The sequence below is a fragment of the Pipra filicauda genome, unplaced genomic scaffold (assembly GCF_003945595.2).
Source record: "Pipra filicauda isolate LSUMZ 115617 unplaced genomic scaffold, ASM394559v2 scaffold471_size599564_pilon, whole genome shotgun sequence".
Classification (NCBI taxonomy): domain Eukaryota; kingdom Metazoa; phylum Chordata; class Aves; order Passeriformes; family Pipridae; genus Pipra; species Pipra filicauda.
In genome coordinates, this window is record NW_024104611.1 from 208846 (window position 1) to 230692 (window position 21847).

The 21847-nt window shown below is 43.7% G+C and overlaps 1 protein-coding gene across 1 annotated transcript in view; it reads left to right on the forward strand.

Annotated features, from left to right (window-relative positions):
• Window positions 1–21847, forward strand: part of PHF21B (PHD finger protein 21B) — a gene marked incomplete at its 5' end in the record, with an annotated part of 58580 nt that overhangs the window by 12800 nt on the left and 23933 nt on the right. Inside the window, 2 exons of the mRNA XM_039386207.1 lie at window positions 8228–8320; window positions 20622–20966. Of these exons, the coding sequence (XP_039242141.1) occupies window positions 8228–8320; window positions 20622–20966 (438 nt within the window). The remainder of the gene's footprint in view (window positions 1–8227; window positions 8321–20621; window positions 20967–21847) is intronic.

Below are 21847 nucleotides of genomic sequence, written 5' to 3' on the forward strand. Positions count from 1 at the left end.
TTTCAAGACTTGGAAACAAAGGAACCTTTGCTGACTTCAGTGTTTATAAAGCTAGTTCTGCTAGCACTGGCATTCATGTAGCATCTCAGGAAGAAAAGCAGATTTTCTATTTACTAGCTTTAAAATTTCCTGGCTCTATCCTTGCAGGGAAGCACTGGTGCTCACGTTGGTCTCTATTACAACTCTGGAAAAGTATTATGTGTAATATATTATTTTGTGTTCTAAAGTGTAGTTTGTGTAGTCACATATATATATATATGTATCTTATGTATATATTTATGAATTTTTTTAATACAAGCATAAATTTGCCAAATCCTTTTACTGCCTGAGCATAAAAGATCAGCCTTTTTATTTGGATCATCCCAGAATCAATGACATTTGTAAGCGAGTACTACAGAGTTTATCACCCTCCAAGACTAAATAAAGCTATTTTCTTTTACTAGAAGGTGGCACCTCTGTGGCAATATCTGCAATGATTTTTCACAGCTGCAATCCTAGAGCTGTGGAATACCAATGTTAGGGATTCAATAGCAGTGGTGATTCCACCATGCTGTACTAAAGCAGTATTTAGCACTGCTTTTGTTGACGGGCAGGTGGCTCAGTATTGCTGAGCAGTCTGCCTAAAAATGACACGATGCAAACTTGTGGGGTGTACTGCACGTTCAAATTAACATTTGCTGGGAAAGTCATTGAAAGTTATTGCTTTCTTTTTGTTTTTCTTTAATTATATCAACTGCATAATGTTAAGATCAGACATATTTGTGCACACTCTGTATGGAATTCAGGCAAAGTCTTCGTGTTCCTCCCCCAAGTTCTGTGCTCAAGGAAGTTACGTGTGGTCCCAACATCCAGTTATTGTGGCTGAACTGATCCCATAGCTCCCTTTCTCAAAAAAGGTTGGAACTGTCAATCCATTTTCTTCGTGGGTTTTGTCTTCCCCTCCCTGTTCCCCTCCCCACTCCAGATAAGAAACGTCGCTTTTCCCCTTGTCTGTTTTCTGTTGGATACTTTCCTGAGCAAATTCAACTTCCTTTCTCCTGGTCGGGAATCTGAATTAGCTCAGCTCCGGCCTGACAAAAGGGACTGTGTGGCAGCAATTAGATCATCTCAGGCTGTCACTTCCCTCATGTTTTCCAGTTCCTCAGAGTGACTGAAGGATGCCTGATAAAAACTCCGAGCAAAGAGTGCAGAAGCAGCTCCGAGCCCTCTGGGTGGTAAGGTGGAACGATTTGGAAGATAATCCCAATCTTTCAGTAGCTGCTAATGGGCCGTTCTCATAGGCGAGGATTCCCAGATCACTAAGGGATGACGGTCACTGCCTCTATTTTTCCTCCCCTTGCCTTCTCCTTCCATCACTCCTGCCTGAGCTCACTCGAGGGAGAGGGTAGGAACTGCTTTGTGTGACGCTGTGCATACATTTTCCCTTTGCTCAGGAATATTTCTGCAGACTGTGAACAGAGAATAAGTAATTGGAAGACATTAGTCATTAAAAACATCAACCTGGAACAGTTTGGTAGTTGAACAGCGAATCTTTTATGAATCAGCTGAGCAAGAGACTATAGGTGTGATCACAGCTGCTGAGTGTTGTTGAAACTCAGTGAGACTGTGCTCATTTGTGCAGGAGGAGGAGACTTAATTAATTGAATATGATTTCTGAATAAGGCTTCAAATCACAGAACAGGTATGTGCATGCTAATGCAGTTTGCATGGCCGATCTGTCTTTTTCTTTTTTTTCCTTTTCAAAAATTTAGAGTGTGATCTAATGGCTGTGCAAAAAATCCTGTTTCCTTCGATAAAAATAATGGTGCCTTAGAAAAAATCCTGACCAGTAAATAATGTGGTGGAAGCTGTGTTTAAGAACAGGTATTTGGCACAGCTCTGTACCTTCTCGTGTAAGTAGCTGGTGGGATTTCTGAACCAGGGAGGCTCGTGGACTGTATTCATCACATTTTCCCTTTGCCAGAATACACTGTGTTCAAACAGAGTTTGTATTTTGGAGTGCACCCAGATGGGAATGTGCAAGTGGCAAGAAGCAGTCTGAAAATCCTGAGGGCCGTGGTAAAAGCTGAGATAAATTAGGTGGTGCTCTGAAAAGCCTGAGAGCCCCAGGAAAAGCAGGACATTGTTTGTTTTATCTCTGCACATTCTCCTCTGACACCCACAGCAGCTGTGATCCCACCGTGGGCTTCCTTGCACGGGAGTGGTGGTGGAAGGGACGAGTAGGAAAACCTCAGCAGCAACTAAGAATCGGGGGTTCCAAAGCAGGTGTGGAATTCAGGGTGGTAACTTCGTCTCCTGCTGCTTGTGGCCACCCCTGTAAAGAGCAGTGAGAGCAGCTGTGACCGTAGCGGGGCAAAAGTTCGAGGTGTTAGTGTTAATTTGTTATAGTGAGGGTTGGTTTAAATGGTATTTTTAGTGCCCGAAGAAAGGATGGTTTCGAAAACACCAATATTTTGACTTGTCTCTATGGTTGGCTACTTCTTAACAATAATACATGTACATGCAGGAGCATGATGAATGAATTCTGAGAAAAGAGAGAGGGAGAGAACAAACGCTTTTAAAAGCTGGAAAATCCTTAAATTCCTGTGAAATTCCAGCGAAATTACTGTTCACACAAAGTACGTGTCTGAAATAACAGCCTCCTTAGGATACACTCTGAGTGTGAAACTGAAACATTATTGCACCAGATTATTTAAAATACACTTGTTTCAGCAGATTTTTGAAAACGAAGAGTGATTTCCACGGATTTTTATACAGGTTGAGTCTGGGAGGAAAGAAAAAAAATACATGTGTGTACGTGTCTTGCAGGAGCCTCAAAGTTATGTCCGAGTGCTCAGTGCTTTTTCTGGTGGAGTCTCTGGAAAAATGGCAGCACTGAGATGTTTGGGTGAGCAGGTATCCAGGATTAGTGAGGGAAGGTGCAGGAAGTTTTAGGTCAAATGAAGTTGGAGGCTGCTTATAGTGCTTGGCATTTATATAAAGCAAGCTCAAGGTTGAATGCAGCATTCAAGTTGTAAAATGGATGTAGAATGGGTAAAAAAAACCCCTGCAATTACTTCAGCGACGATCCATTCAGGTTAAGAATTTTCATCTTTGCTGTTGCCATAGCAATCTGTTCCCCTGTCACTACCACATTAAAAATCCATTCTGTAAAACTGTTGTTGCCAATATTGAACACATAACAGACAAAAACATTTTTTTTAATAGCTTAGGTGTCTTATTTGCAACGCGAAGAGGACCTAGATCTTAGAGAGATGCATATGTACTCTAAAAAGGAAAAGATTAGTGTTTCTGTTATACATTGTAGGAACACAATATTTGTGCTGCAGTATTGATGTCAGTACAAAATAGTTTGCAAATAATACAGCAATGCAGTGTCAGTTTAACTCAAATAATTGAACTGTTCAGCTGAGCTACACCAAACCCATACGTCCCTGAGTTAAGCACTTTCTCTGGTGATGTGCTGTGGTGAAAGGCTTTTCAAACTGTGTGGCTCTTTAACCTTCTGTTACTCACTGAGCCTGATTCTCTTTGGTGAGTGACTGGAGTGATTTTACTTATCCTGGTGTAATTCTGGAAGGGGAGGACAGTTTTACATCTGTGATCTAATCCTAAACTGCTCAAGGACCCAAGCTCAACAATGAGTTTGTATGGATAGTGAATGATAGGAATAGATTATTAAGCATTTTTTTGGTGCATCTAAAGGAGGGGGAGAAAAATCTCTGTAACTCAAAGCAAACATAGCAATGTTCTGACAAATGTATTTGCACACACTGAGTAAAATGGAAATATCTTTCAATAAAGTAGAGATACGTATCTGTGTGTATATATATATATATATAAAAATATGTATTCATTCAGGTCTGAAATGCAGAATTTACTAAAATCACAAATATGCCTAAGTCCTTGATTTAAAAACTCAGGCATTGACTAAATAAGTCAAAACATGATATTTGGAAACTGAACATATGGCCCTTACTCTGATCACTGACAATGCAAATCTCATCCCTGTTTCTGCCTCCGCATCCTTTTATCCTCTAACCATCTCTACCATCTCTAGCCCTTGAATTCTTATTCCCTGTCCATGCCACACGTTTTCGTTTCACTCTCTCTGTGTTCCACTTGCCACTGTCCCCACACTTCTGTCCCTCAGTTGTCTGTGAGAGCCTCGATCCAGGGATGGTGTTGATTTAATGCAGGAGAAGCACAGGAGGAGAAAATATAGCAAATAGCTACAATGCTATTGGGTATGAACAGAATTGAGGGCGAGAAGTGATTTGCCTTTTTAGCTGCACTTGGCAATATCTCCTAAATTTTTAATTTTCTTTCGGTTGAATTTTCTTTCGGTTGAAAGGAACTGCTTTTTTTTGTCTTTTATTGCAGCCGTGTCTTCTTAAGGTTTGGGGGCTTTTGAGTTGGTTTTCCCTTTTTAAAGTTATTATTTTATTAGTAAGTAAACCGACCACTGAAAAGGATGGTTGCATCTGGATCCCTTAAATGCACACAGTCAAACCTGAGGCCAGCTGAAACTTGGCTCTTCACTTTCCCCCACCCCTCCACGTCGTAGGTGCTTCAGGGGGTCACCAGAAAAGCCCAGAAAGACTTGGGGAGAGGAGAGATTCAGAGTTATCTTTGACTTTTATGGACCTTTTTTTATTAAAATGCTTAGCGCCGTAAATGTAGAAATAAGGAACTCGTTTATCTTGACAAAAGTGCTGCCATAAACCATTCAGCACTCATAAAATAACCTTTTAAATTATTGTTTCTGCTGGTATCGATAAATTCATACAAAGTGCTTAAAGGTCAGGCATTGCCAGAAAAATGTCTTTTCAGCTTGTTAATTAAAGGTTTATAAGAATGTGCACCCGCTTGCTCTTCGGGCAAATTGGAAAAAGAGGAAGGAGCAAAAAAATAGGCCCACAATGATGAGAATGATAGCGTGGAATTAGTGTGTGACAAGTCTGTGATCCACCAGGCTCAGCAGGGCAAGCCTGGACAGCCTGGGAGGGAAAACAGGGTGGCACTGGGAAGAGGAGGAGCAAAAGCTTGTTTTCCTTTTTGGTGGGGAGGTGTCTTGATTCCTCCTCTCCCTGCAGGCCAGGGAGTGTGAGCAGTGTTGGACCTGTCACAGCTTGAGCTGTGGGGAGTTTGTCCAGCCTGGCCAAGGACATCGGATAAGGACCTTAACTTTTTCATTTGCCAGGCTCTGCTTGTTTATTTGTCACTTGAAGTGGAACAAAGCAGTGCAAAATGTACCCAGAGCCAAACTGCCCAACCACCCTTCTGGCACCTGCAGAGCCCACAGCTGGGATTCCCTGCTTTGTACTTTACCATCCTCATGGAGACATCCTGCTCTGTCCTTAAAACCATGTCCTGAAGGTGAGGTGGCTCGGATGGAACTCTCCATGCCCAGATGAGATGAGGTTAATCCATCCCACGGATGAGACACTGGAAGTCTGGCTTGGATTTTCACCTGCACAGCAGTGTAGCCCTGGCAACATTATTTGACCTCTAAATCCAGATTTTTTTGATCACTAAAGTGGAGACAGGAATACTGACCTAGGCAAAGTATCCTGAGATAACAGATGAAATGTGTTACAGGGAAAGTACAGAGGCTTCTGTCATTGAATCCTGATGATTTAACAGCTTCAACTATTTATTGCCCAAGCTGGGAAACAATAGCAAAACAATGTAAATTGTGAAAAGTAAAATAGATGCTCAGATATCTCCCTGTCTGAACACACTATGGTGCCATTATTAATGTGAGATTAAAGTTTTGGATTTTCCCTTGGTCATATAATTTCTATACTGAGATTGTTTCCTTGAATATTAAATAACAGATCCTTTCTATAAAACCATTTGTGAACAGGAGGCTGCGTCTTTGTCACTGAAAATTTCATAACCTAAGAGAGGCATAATTTGTTTCTGTTCTCTCGAGATCACTGCAGAACTCCTACTTCAGGAAAATAAATCTGTTGAATTTTTGAGAGTGCAGGTGACAGGGCTAATGGTGGTTCTTTTCTCTGAAACCCACTGACAATTCATCCTGGCTTTGCCTTCGAGTGAAGCCGAGAGAACAGGGCAGTAGTTTCACGGTGTTTCTTGTTTCTTCTCTCCTTCCCACCTCATTTGGCTCAATTGTTTTGAAACTTAAGCCAGAAGGAACCCAGTGGTGCCCTCAGAGGCCGAGATGAGCTCCCTCCTCCCAGGGCAGAGGCATTCTGTTCTAGAAGGGGTTGATTGGTTCTTTTCCTTGCAATTGACCTTTGAAATAGTACAAGAAAAGAGATTTGTTGCTCAGACGTGGAGTTTTTGTGCATCTTATCAATTGATAACTGTTACTTAGCCCACTTCTCAGTAATTTGATTCTTATCTTTATAATCAGTTCCCAGTTTCACTGTCAGCACTTTGTTATTTTAATGGGATCACAGAGTCATTAAGGTTGGAAAAGACCTCCAAGATCATCAAGTCCAACCTCTGACCTAACACACCATGTATTATGTTGTGCAGTTAGAAAATCCTTGCCAATCCACATGTACCTGGAATAGAAATATCAGGATGTGTGTTTGTGGGGTTGGAGGCAGCAGACACCCTTAAGGCACAACCTTCCAGAAGGAAGGACTTGTTTTAACTCTCTGCAGAGGGTGTGTGTGCAGCCCAGGAGAGGCTGTGGTGCCCCTGATTCAGGTTTCCAGGTAAACCTCAGGCTTCAAACTGTGTAGGGAAAGAAATCTCATTTGGGACAGTAGGAAAATACAGATCAGACTTGTGGTAAACTTTCTGTTCCTCTAGCATGGGTTGGAAAGTTCACTTTGGTATTCACCTTAAGAAAATATGTCTTGCCTGTTTATAGCTGTTCAGCCCTCCTTGATGTTTAACTCAGGCAAATCTTAGGCAAATGCTAATCTTTGCTGAATATGTAACATCACACCCCCAAATGTCTCTGAGAGGAGTAGCAGAGTTAAAAATATAAACTCTGCAGGACAACTTCATTACAAATATTCTACCTGAAAATGCTGGGTATTCTTATCAAACAGTCTTTTACCACTTTGTGGGTGAGGGCTGAGAAGAACAAATCGACATGGACGTGACACAGTTTCACTTTCCTTGAGCTTCTATTGACAAATTTCATTAGCAGATTGGGGTAATATTAACATACTTTATTTACTGGCCGTGATCCAAAACTTTTGTTTTGAGCGGAGTTAAATTTAGAGCAACTGAGTTGGGTCTGTTCTTTTTTCCTTATTAGCTGTTTTTAGCAGCCTGGTGAGTTTTTGTGAGCGGTGACTAAGTGTCTCTTGCTGTTATGATGACAATCATCTGCTTGCTTATGCTGCCAGTGTTGTCCCAACAGCAATAAAGAAACACTAGATAGAAGTTATAAAGCCTTGCCTTGAGAATATTGGCCAGTTAACCAAAATATGAACTTTTGGGTTGAAGCTGTGGCTGCCCCAGCCCTGGAAGTGCCAAAGGCCAGGTTGGACAGGGCTTGGAGCAACCTGGGCTAGTGGAAGGTGTCCCTGCCCATGGCAGGGGAATTTGGAACTAGATGATCTTTAAGGTCCCTTCCAACCCAAACCCCTCAGTGATTCTATGAATTGTAATCAGGGATGAAAGAATGGAAGAGGTTGAAGGGGAAAAGTTACCTGTGTCCTTTACACTCATGGCACAGTGTTAAATTTATAAGCTCTCAGTTTATTCTATCTCATCGTAAAGAAGCTTTGAATAAATTTGTTAGACAAATAAATTTGTTACTCTCACCTTAGAGAGGGGTGAGTAGTAAAAATAAACATGGCTAGTAATAGCTGCTGTTTTGGCCCAAAAGGGTGTCATTTTAGCTGAATGTTGTGTTGCATTGTGTTGTAGTAGATTTATAGGTAATAATTCAGTGTTTACCAATGCCCAGCAAACTTCTCCTTGTGACCCTGGCTGCCATGACATGCATCATCTTCCCAATGCACGTGTTGGGGTTTCACTGGGGGGCATTTCAGGGGTCTTTTGAACACAAGTTGGTGCCTGGAGAGCCTTCAGCTGTGGCAGCTGGGAAGAGACAAAGAGCTGGAAGGGAACTGCTGAGTCGAAGAGATTCTGTCTGGGAAAGTTCTGCAACTGTTTTAAGCTCTGTTCACCTGTTCTAAGCTCTGTTCACCTGTTCTAAGTTCTGTTCACCTGTTCTAAGCTGTACTCACCTGTTCTAAGCTGTGTTCACCTGTTTTTCTTCCAACAGACTTTGGGAACTATCACTGCAGTGCCCATTAAGGTTCCTCAGGTCAGCTCCTTGCAGAGGTTGGCAGGACAAGGACCAGCAGTGCTACCTCAGGTACAAAATACAGTCTCAGAGGGGGTTTTTGTGTAATTTTTTGATGTGTTCTGCTCTGCTCCTGTCTGATGCCCAGGCCTGGGTATGTCAGCACACTCATTTTTGCTGGGTAAAGACTCACCTTTAGTGAGTTGAGCAGCAGAATTGTGTTTTCCTTCAATCTATTAAAAAAAACCCAACAAGATTTTCTTCTGGGAGTGTAGTATTAGCACAATGAAAAGCTGTAAAAATTGTGTGGATTCATTGTGGAATAACAAAGCACAGACGGTGGGATGTGAATTTATGCTTTATAAGATGACAGAAGTGAAAATCTGCAATCCTGTAGTCAAAAAAACGTGGTGGAAGTATTTAACCTTTCTGTTGAAGATTTAGCCCGACATACTCTTTTATTGACTTACTTGCCTTATCCCAGTCCATCCCAGTACAAAGTTTTGGCCCAGCTAAACCAGGTGCCACACTGAGGCCCGATTCTCTGGGTAACACTGAAAGGAGAGTTACACTCACGGGTTTTTAAAATGTTTTCAAGCTGTGTCTGCTTTCCTGAACACCCATCCCTGTTTCTATAACCATGTACTTTATACCCCATTTCAACCCTCTTTCTCCAATTTTTTTGGATGTCATTTTCAACACGTGTTTTTCTGCAGTTCCGTGGTTTGCTTTTCAGATTAATGATTATTAAGTATAAATATATTTCTCCCAGTGTGGCCCTTATTTCTCATATATGAACACTTTCCTAGTGTTTAAGTCGATTTTGTGTGTATTCTTCCTTTTCTTCCTTTACTTTTTTCCTAATATTTTCTTAGTGGCAGAATCTGGTAGAAGATCTGGGAGCTAAATCTGCCTGGAGGAAGAAGTATTTCCAAGATAAAGTTCTTAAATTCTCTCTTTAAATTACATTTTGTGGAAGGCAGAGTTGCGAACATAAAGAGAGGTTATAGTTTTCTTATCAAGCTCAAGGCTTTGCTTTTCAGTTGTTCTCACAGCACAGTAACTTTTTGATTTCTGCCATTTTGGGGTGGCAAAGATGAGCAGATTGCTCCTGAAAACAGATGAGGTTCAAGAGCAGCTGAAAGACCTGTAACAGGGGCCTAAATTATCATTAAGGTTGTGGTTCAGCAGTGATGGCATTGCAAATGCTGCACTCAGAGGAGGATCAGTGTTCTGGACTTTTGTTAAGTAGAAAAATTTTCATTCCATGCTAGGATCAATTTTGAAGAATTGGAAAAAGGGGAGGAAGCTGATATGCTCAGCTTTCAGAAAAGAGCACATTCTTTCCATCTTGCTGTTTAGCTCATGGCAGTATTTTGGTGTGTGTGTCACTTTGTTTCCCTCCCTTCCTGGCACAGCTTCAATTTGAGCCCTGTTTATGCAATGGTGCTTAACACTACTGAAACCCCAGCACTTCCTTGGCTGCCCTCAGCCAGAGCTCACCACATGTTCTGTTTAGTGAATATTTCACATAGCTGCTGTGGGAAATGACCACAGAGCAAACTCATTTCTGCCAAAACTACTGGTGGAACGGGCAGCTGGATGTCAGACCACTTTATCAGGGGTATGTCTCATGCTCTGAGTTTTTCCTGGCTTTTTCACAGGCCAATACCTCAGCAACAGCCTGTCCTGTTTACAGGCCACTTCTTCATGGTCTGTGTGTTCCTCTCCCACTCCAAGCTTACATGGAAGTTTAAAATTCCCATATTGTTTCCTAGTGGGAACCTCCCTCCACCCATCAAAGCTTTCTGCCTGGTGTCTTCAGAGAGATCAGGTTTTCATCTACAAGTGGAAAGTTTGGCTTCTAACTAAGTAGTCAATATACCTTAAAGATATATTGAATATAGCCATGGATCAGAGTGATGTGGAGCTGTCATTCCCCAGGAACAGCTGGATGCAGGTGACCTGGCAGGCTGTTACAAGTGAAGTGCAGCACTGTGTCCCTGTGAAAGCTCTCCTTTGTAAGAGCTGGGAGGTGAGTGCACAGTCATCTCTGGCAAATTTGGAGGATCAATAGGAATTTCTGGTCCAGGAGAACTGGAAACTTCAGATGGAAGTATAAAAATGCCAGGAAGCAAGGCCATGTAATACCATGAAGGTGTTACGGTCAAGAACATCTCTTCCTTCTTCTCCCTCACAGCTTCAAGAAAACAAGCACCAGATTAAAAATCCTTTTGGAAATTAAGGGGTGTGTACCATCTTCCAGTAGGAGCTGGGAACTGTGCACAATTAAACCTGTCAAACACTGCCATGCTGGCTGGACAGAAAGAGGGGACTCCTCTACTTCAGGGCCCCTCATCAGATCTGAAGGAGTTTTGTAGTTTTGATGCTTTTATTCTCCTCGGCTCGACAGCCTCTTCTGATTGACTCCTATGCACTCGAGCAAAAACATCCCCCACAAGTAAACTGAGGCACTTAACAATACTTACATAAAATACTGCAGACAGCTCCCTCATTTTCCACATTTGTACAGATACTTGTCATTTGTTTGGTTCATTTGAATGGGTTTATGATATGACCCCCTGGGAGCTCTTCCATATGGGGAATGAAGTTTCAAAATCTGCACATTCACAAATGGCAGCAAAATCCCATCACTTAGTGCAGAACAGCTATTAAATGGTGAGCAAACAAACATTAATTACAAGTTCATTGCACAATACAAACAATATTTCTTTAGGCATTCATTATTTGCCAAAACAAGCCTCTTTGGCAGACCTTTGTTCTTTTCTCTTTTCTTAATTTATTTTTCTTACAGAAAATGAAGTTCTTTTTGCTTCCATCAAATAAATAAAATTTCTGCTATGAGCTGTGATGTTTGGGAAGTTAATTCCAGATAGTCTTTCTCTTCTTACTTTGGCCTTTGAGGTTTCCAGCTGGGTGAGAGGCTGTGAAACTGCAGACTCTTGACTGCACTCTGAGGAGGGAATCCTGGAGGTCCTCTGCTCAAACACTGCTTTTTTTTGAGCTCTTCCTCTGCTTTGTGGCACCCACCAGCTCTAAGCAGTATGTAACTGGTTTACACGCAAGTTTAAGTTGCACTGTAGCCACCTGAAGGCACGTGGGGAGTCTTATTTTCTGTTCTTCAGCTGGAAGGTTTTAAATGAAACGGTGAAGGCGTTAAAATAAACCTCCCGTTTTGTTGTCAGTAATTTGGACCCAGTCCAATTCTCGTTCAAATTAGTGAAGAGACCTTGATGCTTTGAATAGCAGTTAAATCAGATTATAATGCTATTTCCCTGACCTATTTTTCCAGTCCTGGCTGAAGGCAGGGCTTGGGATGGCTTTGCCCGTGGCACTGCTGGTTAGAGCAGAGCAGAGCTGTGTGGCAGTGCCTGCACTGGGGCTGTCACACAGTCAGTGGGGAAAACAAACAGGGACACACAGGGCTTTAGGTGAAATGTGTGGGTTTCAGTCAACTCTTCCCAGTTCTGCTCTCAGAGGCTTCCTATGTTCTATCTTCTGCAGTGACTTTGGTGTGTGCAGTTCAGTAGGGTCTGGATTTGGTGGCTGGGCTGCAGAGCTGCTGTGGGACGGAGCTGTTGTGTTACCACGTGTTTGCTCTTCGCTGGGTTCTGGGAGCCTCCAGATGTTCCCAAAACTTAAAAACACATTCCCATTTTAAACTTTCATCTTGTAGTTCTCATGAGCACATTTCCACTGGTAGCTGTTGCTTCCCTTCACGTGTGAACCAAAGCCAGCCACTGCTCTCGGCTCCCTCGGTGATGGATGTTCTTCCTCCCTTCTGGAAGCTTTCTTGCAAGGAAAACACCTCCTATAGACAGAACTCAACTTTTGGGATGCCACTGTGTACTGGAGAAGAAATGTGGTCTAAGGCAAAGCCTCCTTCTGTTTGCAAAAAAAAAAATAAATAAAACCCCATTATTTTTAAGTGTAATGGGTTAAAACTGTACATAGCCATTGGAAAGTGGAAAAACAGTACTAAATGCAAGTCAGCCTTTTGTGAAACTGAAAAAGAAGCCAGCAGGCATACATGTTTGTATAAAAAGTTACATAGAATTGTGCAATGGGGAGACAAGAGCACTTTATTGTTTGTTTGAATAAGGAATAATTGAATCGGGTAAAGTTGTTATTCTGGTATCAGAGGGGGAAAGGACTATAATCCCCTAAGGGGTGTTGTGCACCTTTCTGGTGTATAACCCTCAGTGCTTCCAGGGGAACGTGTTGGAATGCTGGTGGAAGAGAAGAGAGAGAATCTAATTCAAAGTAACTTAATCAGCGTGGCATATAACCAGGCTAAGGGTTTTGCAGCAGTATTTAATATTCATTGACTGTGTGCATGCGGAAAACATAAGCAAAATTGCTTTTTCAAATAGGTTTGCAGAGGCCTGGCTGAAAATGTAGCCCTTAATAAATATAGTTGTTAATCTGTTTTATTCCATGAAAGCTTTTATACTCTGCTTGTCACTGTGTTTGAAACACCTTCCAGTTAATGTTAAGCACAAAGATTAACATCTGTTGGGAGCTATTTCTTCTCTCCTCCTTTCCCTTTCTGAGGAAGGAGCTGAGAGTTCTGGTTAGGATTCCTTTTTACCAGTTTGCTTGTTTTTAATGGTCATGCTACTATTAATTGCATGCCACTGTATGTTGCTGTCAGAAGACTAGACACAGAAAACATTTGGTGTAGAAAGAGTTGAGGTTTGTGCTCTTAATTCTTAGAGAAGAAGGTTGAGACAGCTGACTCAGCCTTGCTGTAGGGACTCCCTGCACCAGGGAGTGGGGCCATAAGGACATTCCTTGAGGATGGTGGTATGGCAGAGCTTGGCAGTGACCAGAAATCTGGTCTTCTGCAGTATGGTCAAAGATGGACCTGTAGGGTCTACACCCAGATGCACATTTTCCAAAGTTTCCCTTTTTTTTCCCTCGCCCTTCTGAGTGTCAGTTTTCTGTTCTTAGTGAGGGAAGTGATCCAAAAGCAGAACTGTCTGTTACTGATGCTTGAAACCTTCAGATCCAATCAGTGTTGTGAGCACTTTGAAAAGGACCTCGGTGAAGTCAGATCTCCTGATAGCACATGGAATCCTAAAGTATCCACAGAAACCTCAGGAACCATGCAAGCCATTTGAACACCTGACAGGGTTCCTTTCTCCCAGCTGAAGACTCTCCTTTTTCTCCATGTCAAATGCTGCTCTGTGAGTAGCAGCAGACAAGAAGATTTATGTCCCCTCTCTCCACTGATGCCACTTGTGTCCGTGTGAATGGGGTGGCTTCAGATCCACGTGTGGCTTGGATCTGGAGCCTCTGAGCCTCCAAGCCAGCTGTACAAGGTTGCAGTGGGTCTCTGGCCCAATGACAGGTGGATGGAAAGTTTTCTTTGTCTGCAGGACCTCAGCAAAGGCTTGAAGGAACTCAGCGTGCTGCTTCCTGTCCCTGAAACATTCGTTTTCATCTCCTGGTGTCAGCATTTTGTGTGCTTCCATCTTGCTTAGGCTGTCAGCAGACAGAAATTATTTTTGTCCTTACTTTTGTTATGACTTTTGTCTTTCAAGTTTTTTGATGTTGGCTGGTAAATGAGTTGGGGCTGGTCAAATCATTGTAACGTGCCTTTACTGTTGTCTAGAAGCAGGAAAAGCTCTGAGAGTGGTGGGCAGTACAAAGCAGTGACATCCATGGTCTTTAAGGTGACACCAAAGTGATTGCCCAGCTGTGTGGGTTAGTCCAGAGCTTGCCTATGGAAGTACAGGAGGAAAGCAGACAAATGTTCACTCGTTTGTGCCTAAGGGTTTCATGGACACTTTATATTTAAATTGGAGGAAGCTAATCATAGATGAGTATCTGTGAGAGAAGCAAGCTGACTTGTAATGCTGAAAAGAGTGGAAATGGAAGGAAGTTATTGACTGGTGTGTATAATCACAGTCTGGCTTTTATATTTCTATTGTAATCCTAAACAATAAGGATTAAATTCTTTCCTCAGAGGCACAAAGATAACTGCATGTTCAAGGACAGAATCATTGTGCAGAAGGTAAAAAAGCAGAAATCCTTGTCAACTTCAACCTCTACTTGTTATTTTTTTGAATAATATTGATTTTAATTTGCTGGTTTAATGGTGGTTTTTCCCCTTTGCAAATGGAGAGCAGCCACTTAATGAATCATCAGCTCAATAGCAGCAATGCCAAACCAGAAAATACAGGCAGTATGACTGAGGAGAAAATGTACATTTCATTAGCAAAAGTCAGTCAAGTTCCTGTGAAAATACAGTTTTGTGTTCAAAACATTGATAACATTTTAATGAAGAACTCCCACCTGAATGCCTTGTGCCAACATCCACGAAAAGCAGAGCTGGCAGATTCCCACTCCAAGCATCCCTCTCAGCAGAACTTCCATTTCTGTAGCATCGAGCAAAGCTGAAGGAGAAGAAAAACTAAATGAAAACACTTTGTCTTCTTAAAAATCGCAGCGGGGTTCTTTTAGCTGTGTGTTACCTGCCCACTAAAGCTGGCTGTCCATGACTAACCCATGGAAACACGGCAGTACCCGGCACAGTGGGAAATGCCTCACAGTGGGGGGGTGATTTAAATAGGTGTGAAAATACCCCCGAGTGACTCCTGCGGGGTGGGGAGTGTAAACTGAGACACTGGGGCTTGTTTGAGGGGCTCCTTGCAAACTTCTGGCCGTGCTGAAGTCTGTTCAGGTTTGCTCTTGGTTTTGGTCAGATTAGGGTTTATTTCCCAGTCTGCTCTGACCAGGGCAGCTGGATTGGATATGTGGGCAGGAGGAGCTGCGAGGGTTTTGTCCTGCATTTCAGACCACCCTTGTGTGGCTTCCTGGGCTGATATTCCAGGGAGATGCTGCAGAGAGGCTTATGTTGTGCATGAAGGCAGGGCTCACCAAACTGGGTCATCTTGCCTGGAGTTTCCTCACGATACACACCGAACAATAACTTCTTTCTGTGTAACCACATCAAGGGGAAGGAAGAAAAGTGGCTATGGATCCACAGTCACGTGTGATTTAAATCACAGTGTGATTTAAAATCTTCCCCCTGTGGCAAGAAGATAAACTCTGGTAATTTTGACTGTGGCCTCAGAGCCAGGCTGAAGACAATAGGAGTTTATCAGGGAAGGAACCAAAAGCCAACCAAGCTGGAAGCACTTGTATTCGAGTGAGTTGGGCACCCTGGATTTTAGGGAGTGTCACTGCTGTAAAGTTATGCAGAACCTTTTCTTTTGCACTGATTAAAAAAGGAGAGGGAGAGAGTCGGTCCTCAGCTGGCATAAACAGACACAGCTTTACTGAAGTCAGTGTGCATCTGTTCATTCTGGTGAAGGATATAATTACCCCATATTGCACTCATTTTATCAGCCATTGCTAATGTTTTCTGTGTGATCCTCTAAAGCTTTTCAAGAATGAAAGCTCTGTCTGCTGCTCCCAGCACTTTGCCTCTGTGACATATGAATTGTGCCAAATCCATTCTTGAGTTTTTGTTTTTAAGCTCCGAGTACAAGGGTGAAGTGAAAATAAAGTGTGAATAATGGTCTTTTTCTCAAAGGCAACGTGATATTGCGTTGAGCTGAAAAATTTACTCTCCTACAGATCGGCCCTGCCAGTAGGAAGGGCTGATGGATGCTGAGCACGATCCAGCTGATATCTGATACAGGGGAGGGGGGAGGGCTCTCCAGGGTTGCTGACAAAGCTATAACAAGATCCAGGGATGGAAGCTGAAGTTAGGCAAATTCAACCTTGCAATAAAATGCCGGTCGTGAGCATAATAAAATATTATAGCAATTTGTTGGTGCTCGCGATGGATTTGTCCTTAAGGTCTTTATAGTATTTTCTTTTAAAATCAGTCTTCGGTTTCTGGGGGAAATTCTGAGGCCAGCCTGTGAGCTGGAGGATCAGGGTGATCCCCTTTGGTTTTGCAATTGAAGTGCACTTGTTAACTTCCCTTCTTTGCTAGGCCTGAAGGAGAACGCATTTACCAGAATTGCCCTTAACAATTCTCACAGCACCCGCAGATCTGCACAGAGATAACTTCCTAATTAAATCCCATCCTTTAGGACTACATGGGATTGCCCACAGAGATGGGGGGAATTGTGTGCTTTCCTTCCCTTCTCCTTTCCCCCCCATACTTGTTTGGGCTGGATCTTGAGGGCTTATTTTGTGAGAGGTTTTCTTTTTCCCATATTTTTCTTTGCTGTAGCATGGGAGCAACTCACCTGTGGGATGTGCCTCAGGAAACAGATTGCCCGTGATCACAGTTGCCTCTGTCATTGGTGTTAACCCTGTCAAACCCAGCCAAACCCAACACACTGACACGCATCAGGCTCTCCCACCTCCAGCACTCAGCAATCCATTCCCTCTGCAGCATTCAGCAGTCTGTGCTCCTGAGAGCTGCCATGATGTTTGGGTGAAATGGAAGCCTTTGAGCTTCGTGCCGGGACATCTGGATGGAACTTAATGATGTGGGATATACAAGAAGTCGTCTTAGTGACAGGAACTGATTCTCTCCCGATCTGAAACTCTTTCAAATATATTAAATTAGAGGCTGTCGAACATAAGATCACTCTGCACACCTCACAGGATTGGGCTCCCTGCTAGTTCCCTGTCTGAAGAGCAGACAGTGAATGCTCAGGTCTGAGAACATCTTCTTGAGAAGAGTGCTCACCTGCTGGCTGTCTGAGCAGCACCAGGGCTGGCTGAACGCCTGGAATGAAATGTTTCTGTTGTTGTGGGCATTGAGGAAACTCGAGAACAACACGGGTTTGGGAAATCATTCTACTCAAGAAGCAGCTCTCTCTTCTCGTGCGTTTTGAGCCCTGGTAGTATCACGTTCTGTTTTGACAGCTGTCAGAAGTTAAATGAGAGATACTTGGGGAGAGGAGGGTTGAGCTACAGGAGAACTGTTATTTGCGGCGCTCACCAACAGTTGCAGTTTTCACTTGGTAACACACATTCTGTCTGTTATTCTCTTTTCTTCTCCTTTCCTCAACTTTTGCACCTTTTATTTCTGGGGCTCTTGTGACGGGGGCTGGTGCCATCCAACCCGTGCTACTTGCAGGAGGAAACGTCTTTGTGGTGCTGTGCATGTGCAGTGCCTGTCCTGCCCTAGTTTTATTCCAGCCCTTCTTCAGTGACTGCCAGCTTCCAAACTTCTCCTAGAGCCACTGTCCTCCTTTCAGTTTAGCCGTGAGGAAAAGGGTTTTACACTCACTCTTTCCTTCTTTTTGTTTATTTTTCTTTGGTCTCAGCCGACACCGTTTATCCTCGCGGATTACTGCAGCAGTTTGCTTGTAGAGGTGACACTCTGCCAAAGGTCCCTCACATAGCTGTATATTAAATACTTGCCCTTAGTGTTTATATTTCAGGGGGAAACATTCACAGGTGTTGGAGCACAGCGGCTTCTATGTTTGCTTTCTGTTTTGGATTGGCGGCCGTAGAAATTAACATTATTTACCCTTTAAATTATTTGAGCTTTAACTCGGGAGAACCTGAAACTTTTTTTTTCCGCCCTGTAGTCAACCCTTTTCGTTGTCCCGTAATTGCAAATAAATAACGCTCTGCCAAGGCCGGCTGGAGTTGGCGGGGAGTTTTCAGAGGCTGTTTCTCCTCTGCAGCACACGGGGGCAGAAGGCGCCCGGCCTATGCTCTGTGCTCTGTGCTGCACCACTTCGGTGAGTCCTGTCGGATCATTTCGGCGTGCCAGGGCTTCATAAAGGAATTTAGCACTCGGGAAAATTAAGTTGTGTTTAATTGTCTGTGCAGGAAGAGCTTATTTTACAGCCGAGTGAGGCGCGTTCGTCCCCAGCGCGCAGGGTGTGTGTTACGGGCGTGGGGAGGATTCACCGAGGTGTTACAGCTGACAGTCACTGTGGATGTGCAGTAGTGCAGAAGAGATAATTATATAGCTGGAATATATATAGGCATTTAGCTTTAATTAGGCTTTTGATTAAATATAAAAGTGCAATTAAGAGTGACAGATACAGTAGATCCTGGTAGACGACATGACAGTTTTTGGCTAGAAGAACTCCTGTGCTGATTTTTTGTCAGACTTGATTTTTTTCTAAAGATCTTAATGACTGTTCTATTGAATCTTTGATCTGAATTGCTCCGTATCCTCTCTCTCTCTCTCTCTCTCTGTGCTTATCTGTCTGTTTACAGTATTTCTGTTTGTAGCAGATGTTAGATTAATTTACAAGAAAATTGTTTTGTTTCAGGGAAGGATGATAAAATTTAGACTACAACCAAGCAGCTAAGAATTAAATTTGGATTTTTTTTGTCCATGGTAATACCTTTTAACTGTATTTTACCAAGCTTCTCAGACTTCCTTTTCTGGGTAATGATGCTATTTCTGTGAACGTGTCTCTGAGCACACAGGCGTAAGCAATTTGTTAAAGGCTTACATATGAGAGACTTACATAAGATTTAACATGGGAGGGGAAGGACATTATTATGAAAATGTAAAAGCAGATACTGCAAGATCTGCTTGTATCACTGATACAGACGTGAACAAATTGCTTTGAGTATCATGTCTCCTATTGCACTGAGCTGATGCTGATGTTAGAAGCCTCAGTTTTGCACAATGCCTGAGCCAGAGTGGGTTTGAACCAATCCTCTGTGCACTCCTTTTGAAAATAAGGCCATTAACTAACTATGGGTATGAAGTTAATAATAGAGTCCTCCCTTAAACAACTTGGCCAGGATATTTGTCTTGTATCTTAGCTGAATAAGTCAGATGATAATGATACAAAGTGATCAGGTAAAGACAAAAGAGCAGAGAACCCTTCAGTGTGCCTTGACTGTGGTTAGTTGGAGCTTCACGTAGTTTCTCATCATTTCACAGCGGGGCTCTGAGGCTTTCCAGTGTCACCCCAGAGCTGTGAGCCCAACAGAGCAGCTCCCTGGCTTTGTTGCTGCACTTAATATTTGCTGTGGGGACAAATGGGTTCAGCTCCTCCTTGGTGAGGCAGAGAATGATGTTCTGCCCATCAGTGAATGCCCGTGTTTGCATTGAATTGCTTCCTTAGGCTGGAGATTGAAGTCAGCATCCTTGGAAGGGCTCCTGTAGACTCCAGCGTGGTGACACAGGCAGCTGTTCCCCATGTCTGTCTGGTACAACTTGTCATTTGTGTCACAGTATGGGAGGTGTGAGAAGTGACAGGACTAAATAAGCACAGAGGGAAGGGACTGTTGTATCTGGCCGTGCTAACGAATGAGCTGGGAGTGAAGTTAACTTCATGTGAAGCAGCTTAAATTATTTATTTTCAATCCTGGAGCTGTACTTAACGTGTTGTTAAGGCAGAGCCGTGTTGACAGGGTGACATTAATTACCCCACTGGAAACACACCGCGGTAGCTGAAAACAATTGTTCTCACTGTCACTGATGGCTCTGGGTACAGCCTCAGCCTGTGCAGAGCCGGCCAAAGTGTCCTCCTCCACCCCTGCATCCACCACAGCTGTAAACTGGCTCTTTACTTACAGCCACAAAAGATGAGGTTTGATGGTTGTGGGTTTCTTGTGCCCCTCTCTATTTTGTTTGGGGTTTTTTTTGTGAGCTGAGTGACTGTGTGACTGATCTCCTCTCCGCTAGACGTGGCATGTCTTAAACACATGAGGATGGTCATTCACTGATCCACCAGGTATATGCTTTACTGTTCCTGTAAATCCCACAACTCCCTTAATGATTCAATCCTACTCCTTAATTCATAGCAGGAGTGTTGTGTCCAGAATAGGAAGTTATTGTGTATGGGTTTTCCATTCTTTGTCCAGGCTTTGGCTTACACATCCCTGCTGAGAACTGGATGTGACTTGACTAGCATTTGTCTGGATGTAAACTAATAAAAGTGAGGAATTGACTTTTTCCCTCCCTTCTTGTTCAGCACTGCGATGAGTTAGGGACTCCAAAATGGCCCAGCTGAGAAGCACTGGAATATATCTACAAGTCAATGAATGGCTGGCTACTTGCAGTTGCTATGTCATGTTTTTCTAGATGCTCCTGGTCCATGGTTAATGCAACCAGAGATCCTGCTGGGAGAACGTGAGTGAGCAGTGTTTGTTCCCTGAGCTGAGCTCGGTTGGTTAAAACTTGGTGGTAATAACACCAAGGTCAAGGGTTCAATCCCCTGTATGGGCCATTCAGTTAGAAGCTGGACTCGATGATTCCTTGTATCAGAACATCCTGTGATTCTATATCCACAGGTAAAGGAATGGCTGGCTACTTGCAGTTGCTAGGTAGTTTTTCCAGATGCTCCTGGTCCACGGTTAATGTAATTAGAGGTTTTACTGGGAGAATGCGAGTGTGCAGCGTTTGTCCATGACAGTGTGAGGCTGTGCCTAATAACATCTGCCTCTCTGTTTGTAGGTTAGGCCAAAGACCCTGATTCCAGACAGCCTCCCCATCTCCCCGTGCAGAGACCAACCTTCCAAGCAGCCTCCCACCTTCCAGAAGGCGACCGTAGTGAGCATCAAGAACCCCAGCCCCGCCCTCCCGACCGCCAACAACACCGTCAGCCATGTACAGCCGCCCCACAGCCAGCCCCAGAGCGTCAGCGAGCCCCTGCCCTCCCCTCTGAGCGGTGCAGGGGTGGCCTACGCCATCATCTCCACCTCCCCCAGCAATGCAGCCCCCATCAGCACCAGCGCCGCCGTCTCCGTGGTCAACGACAGCATCAAGGTGCAGCCGCTCCTCATCAGCGCCGACAGCAAGGTGGGGGCTTGTGCTGGTTCAAAGGTACACCTGCAGGGGAAATGAACCCAACTCAAAGGAGAGATTATAAATCAGAATAACAATTTAATAAAATAATACAATAAGTACGATTATACAGACAGACAGTTGGGTTTAACCCCCAAAACCCAAATGTATAACCCAGCACCCTGGGGCATGAACAGAGTGGTGTTCTTTGGGCCCCCTGAGTCCAAAGGAAAAGGAGAGAGGAAAACCTGTTGGTGAGAGAGCTGGTGCAGTCTGGTCAAGAGTGGTGGTTGCACTCTGGTCGAGAGTGCTGGTGCAGTCTGGTTGGGAGCGGTGATCTGCAGTCTTCCTCTGGATCCCACGAGTGGTTAAAAAGTCCCCAGACTCCAAGATTATATATCCTCGGGTTCAGGCAGGAATGGCCAGTACCTCCCTCAGGGTGGGGAGTTCCACACTGGGTGTGAGGACAGGAGCACCCTCTTAACAGGTCTCTTAACACCCAGTTTATAACCTGAGGGGTCAGGGCTGCTCTGGGCAGAGGGTGTAAATGGTCTATTGATAACAGTTTCTGGGAAATGGCAGGGAAGGCTCTAGAATACACAGTTTTGGGTTACACCCATACAGTGATGAGCTGGTCCCAGTGTTCTAACTAGGACAGGGCTTCACCTCCCCCTGGGCAGCACGTACAGCAACCCCGTGGCAGGGGCAAGCAGGGTGTTCCTCTGGGAGGGCACAGCCCTGGGCAAAGCGGTGGCAGTGGCTCTTCTTGAGGAAAATAATCAGAAAGCAAAGGGAAAACTCTTCAGGGGACACAGAGATGCTGGCAGACATTTGTCTGTGTACAGGCCTGTTTTTTAGTGGGAACAAAACTCATCATTCTGTAGCCTGACATTAAT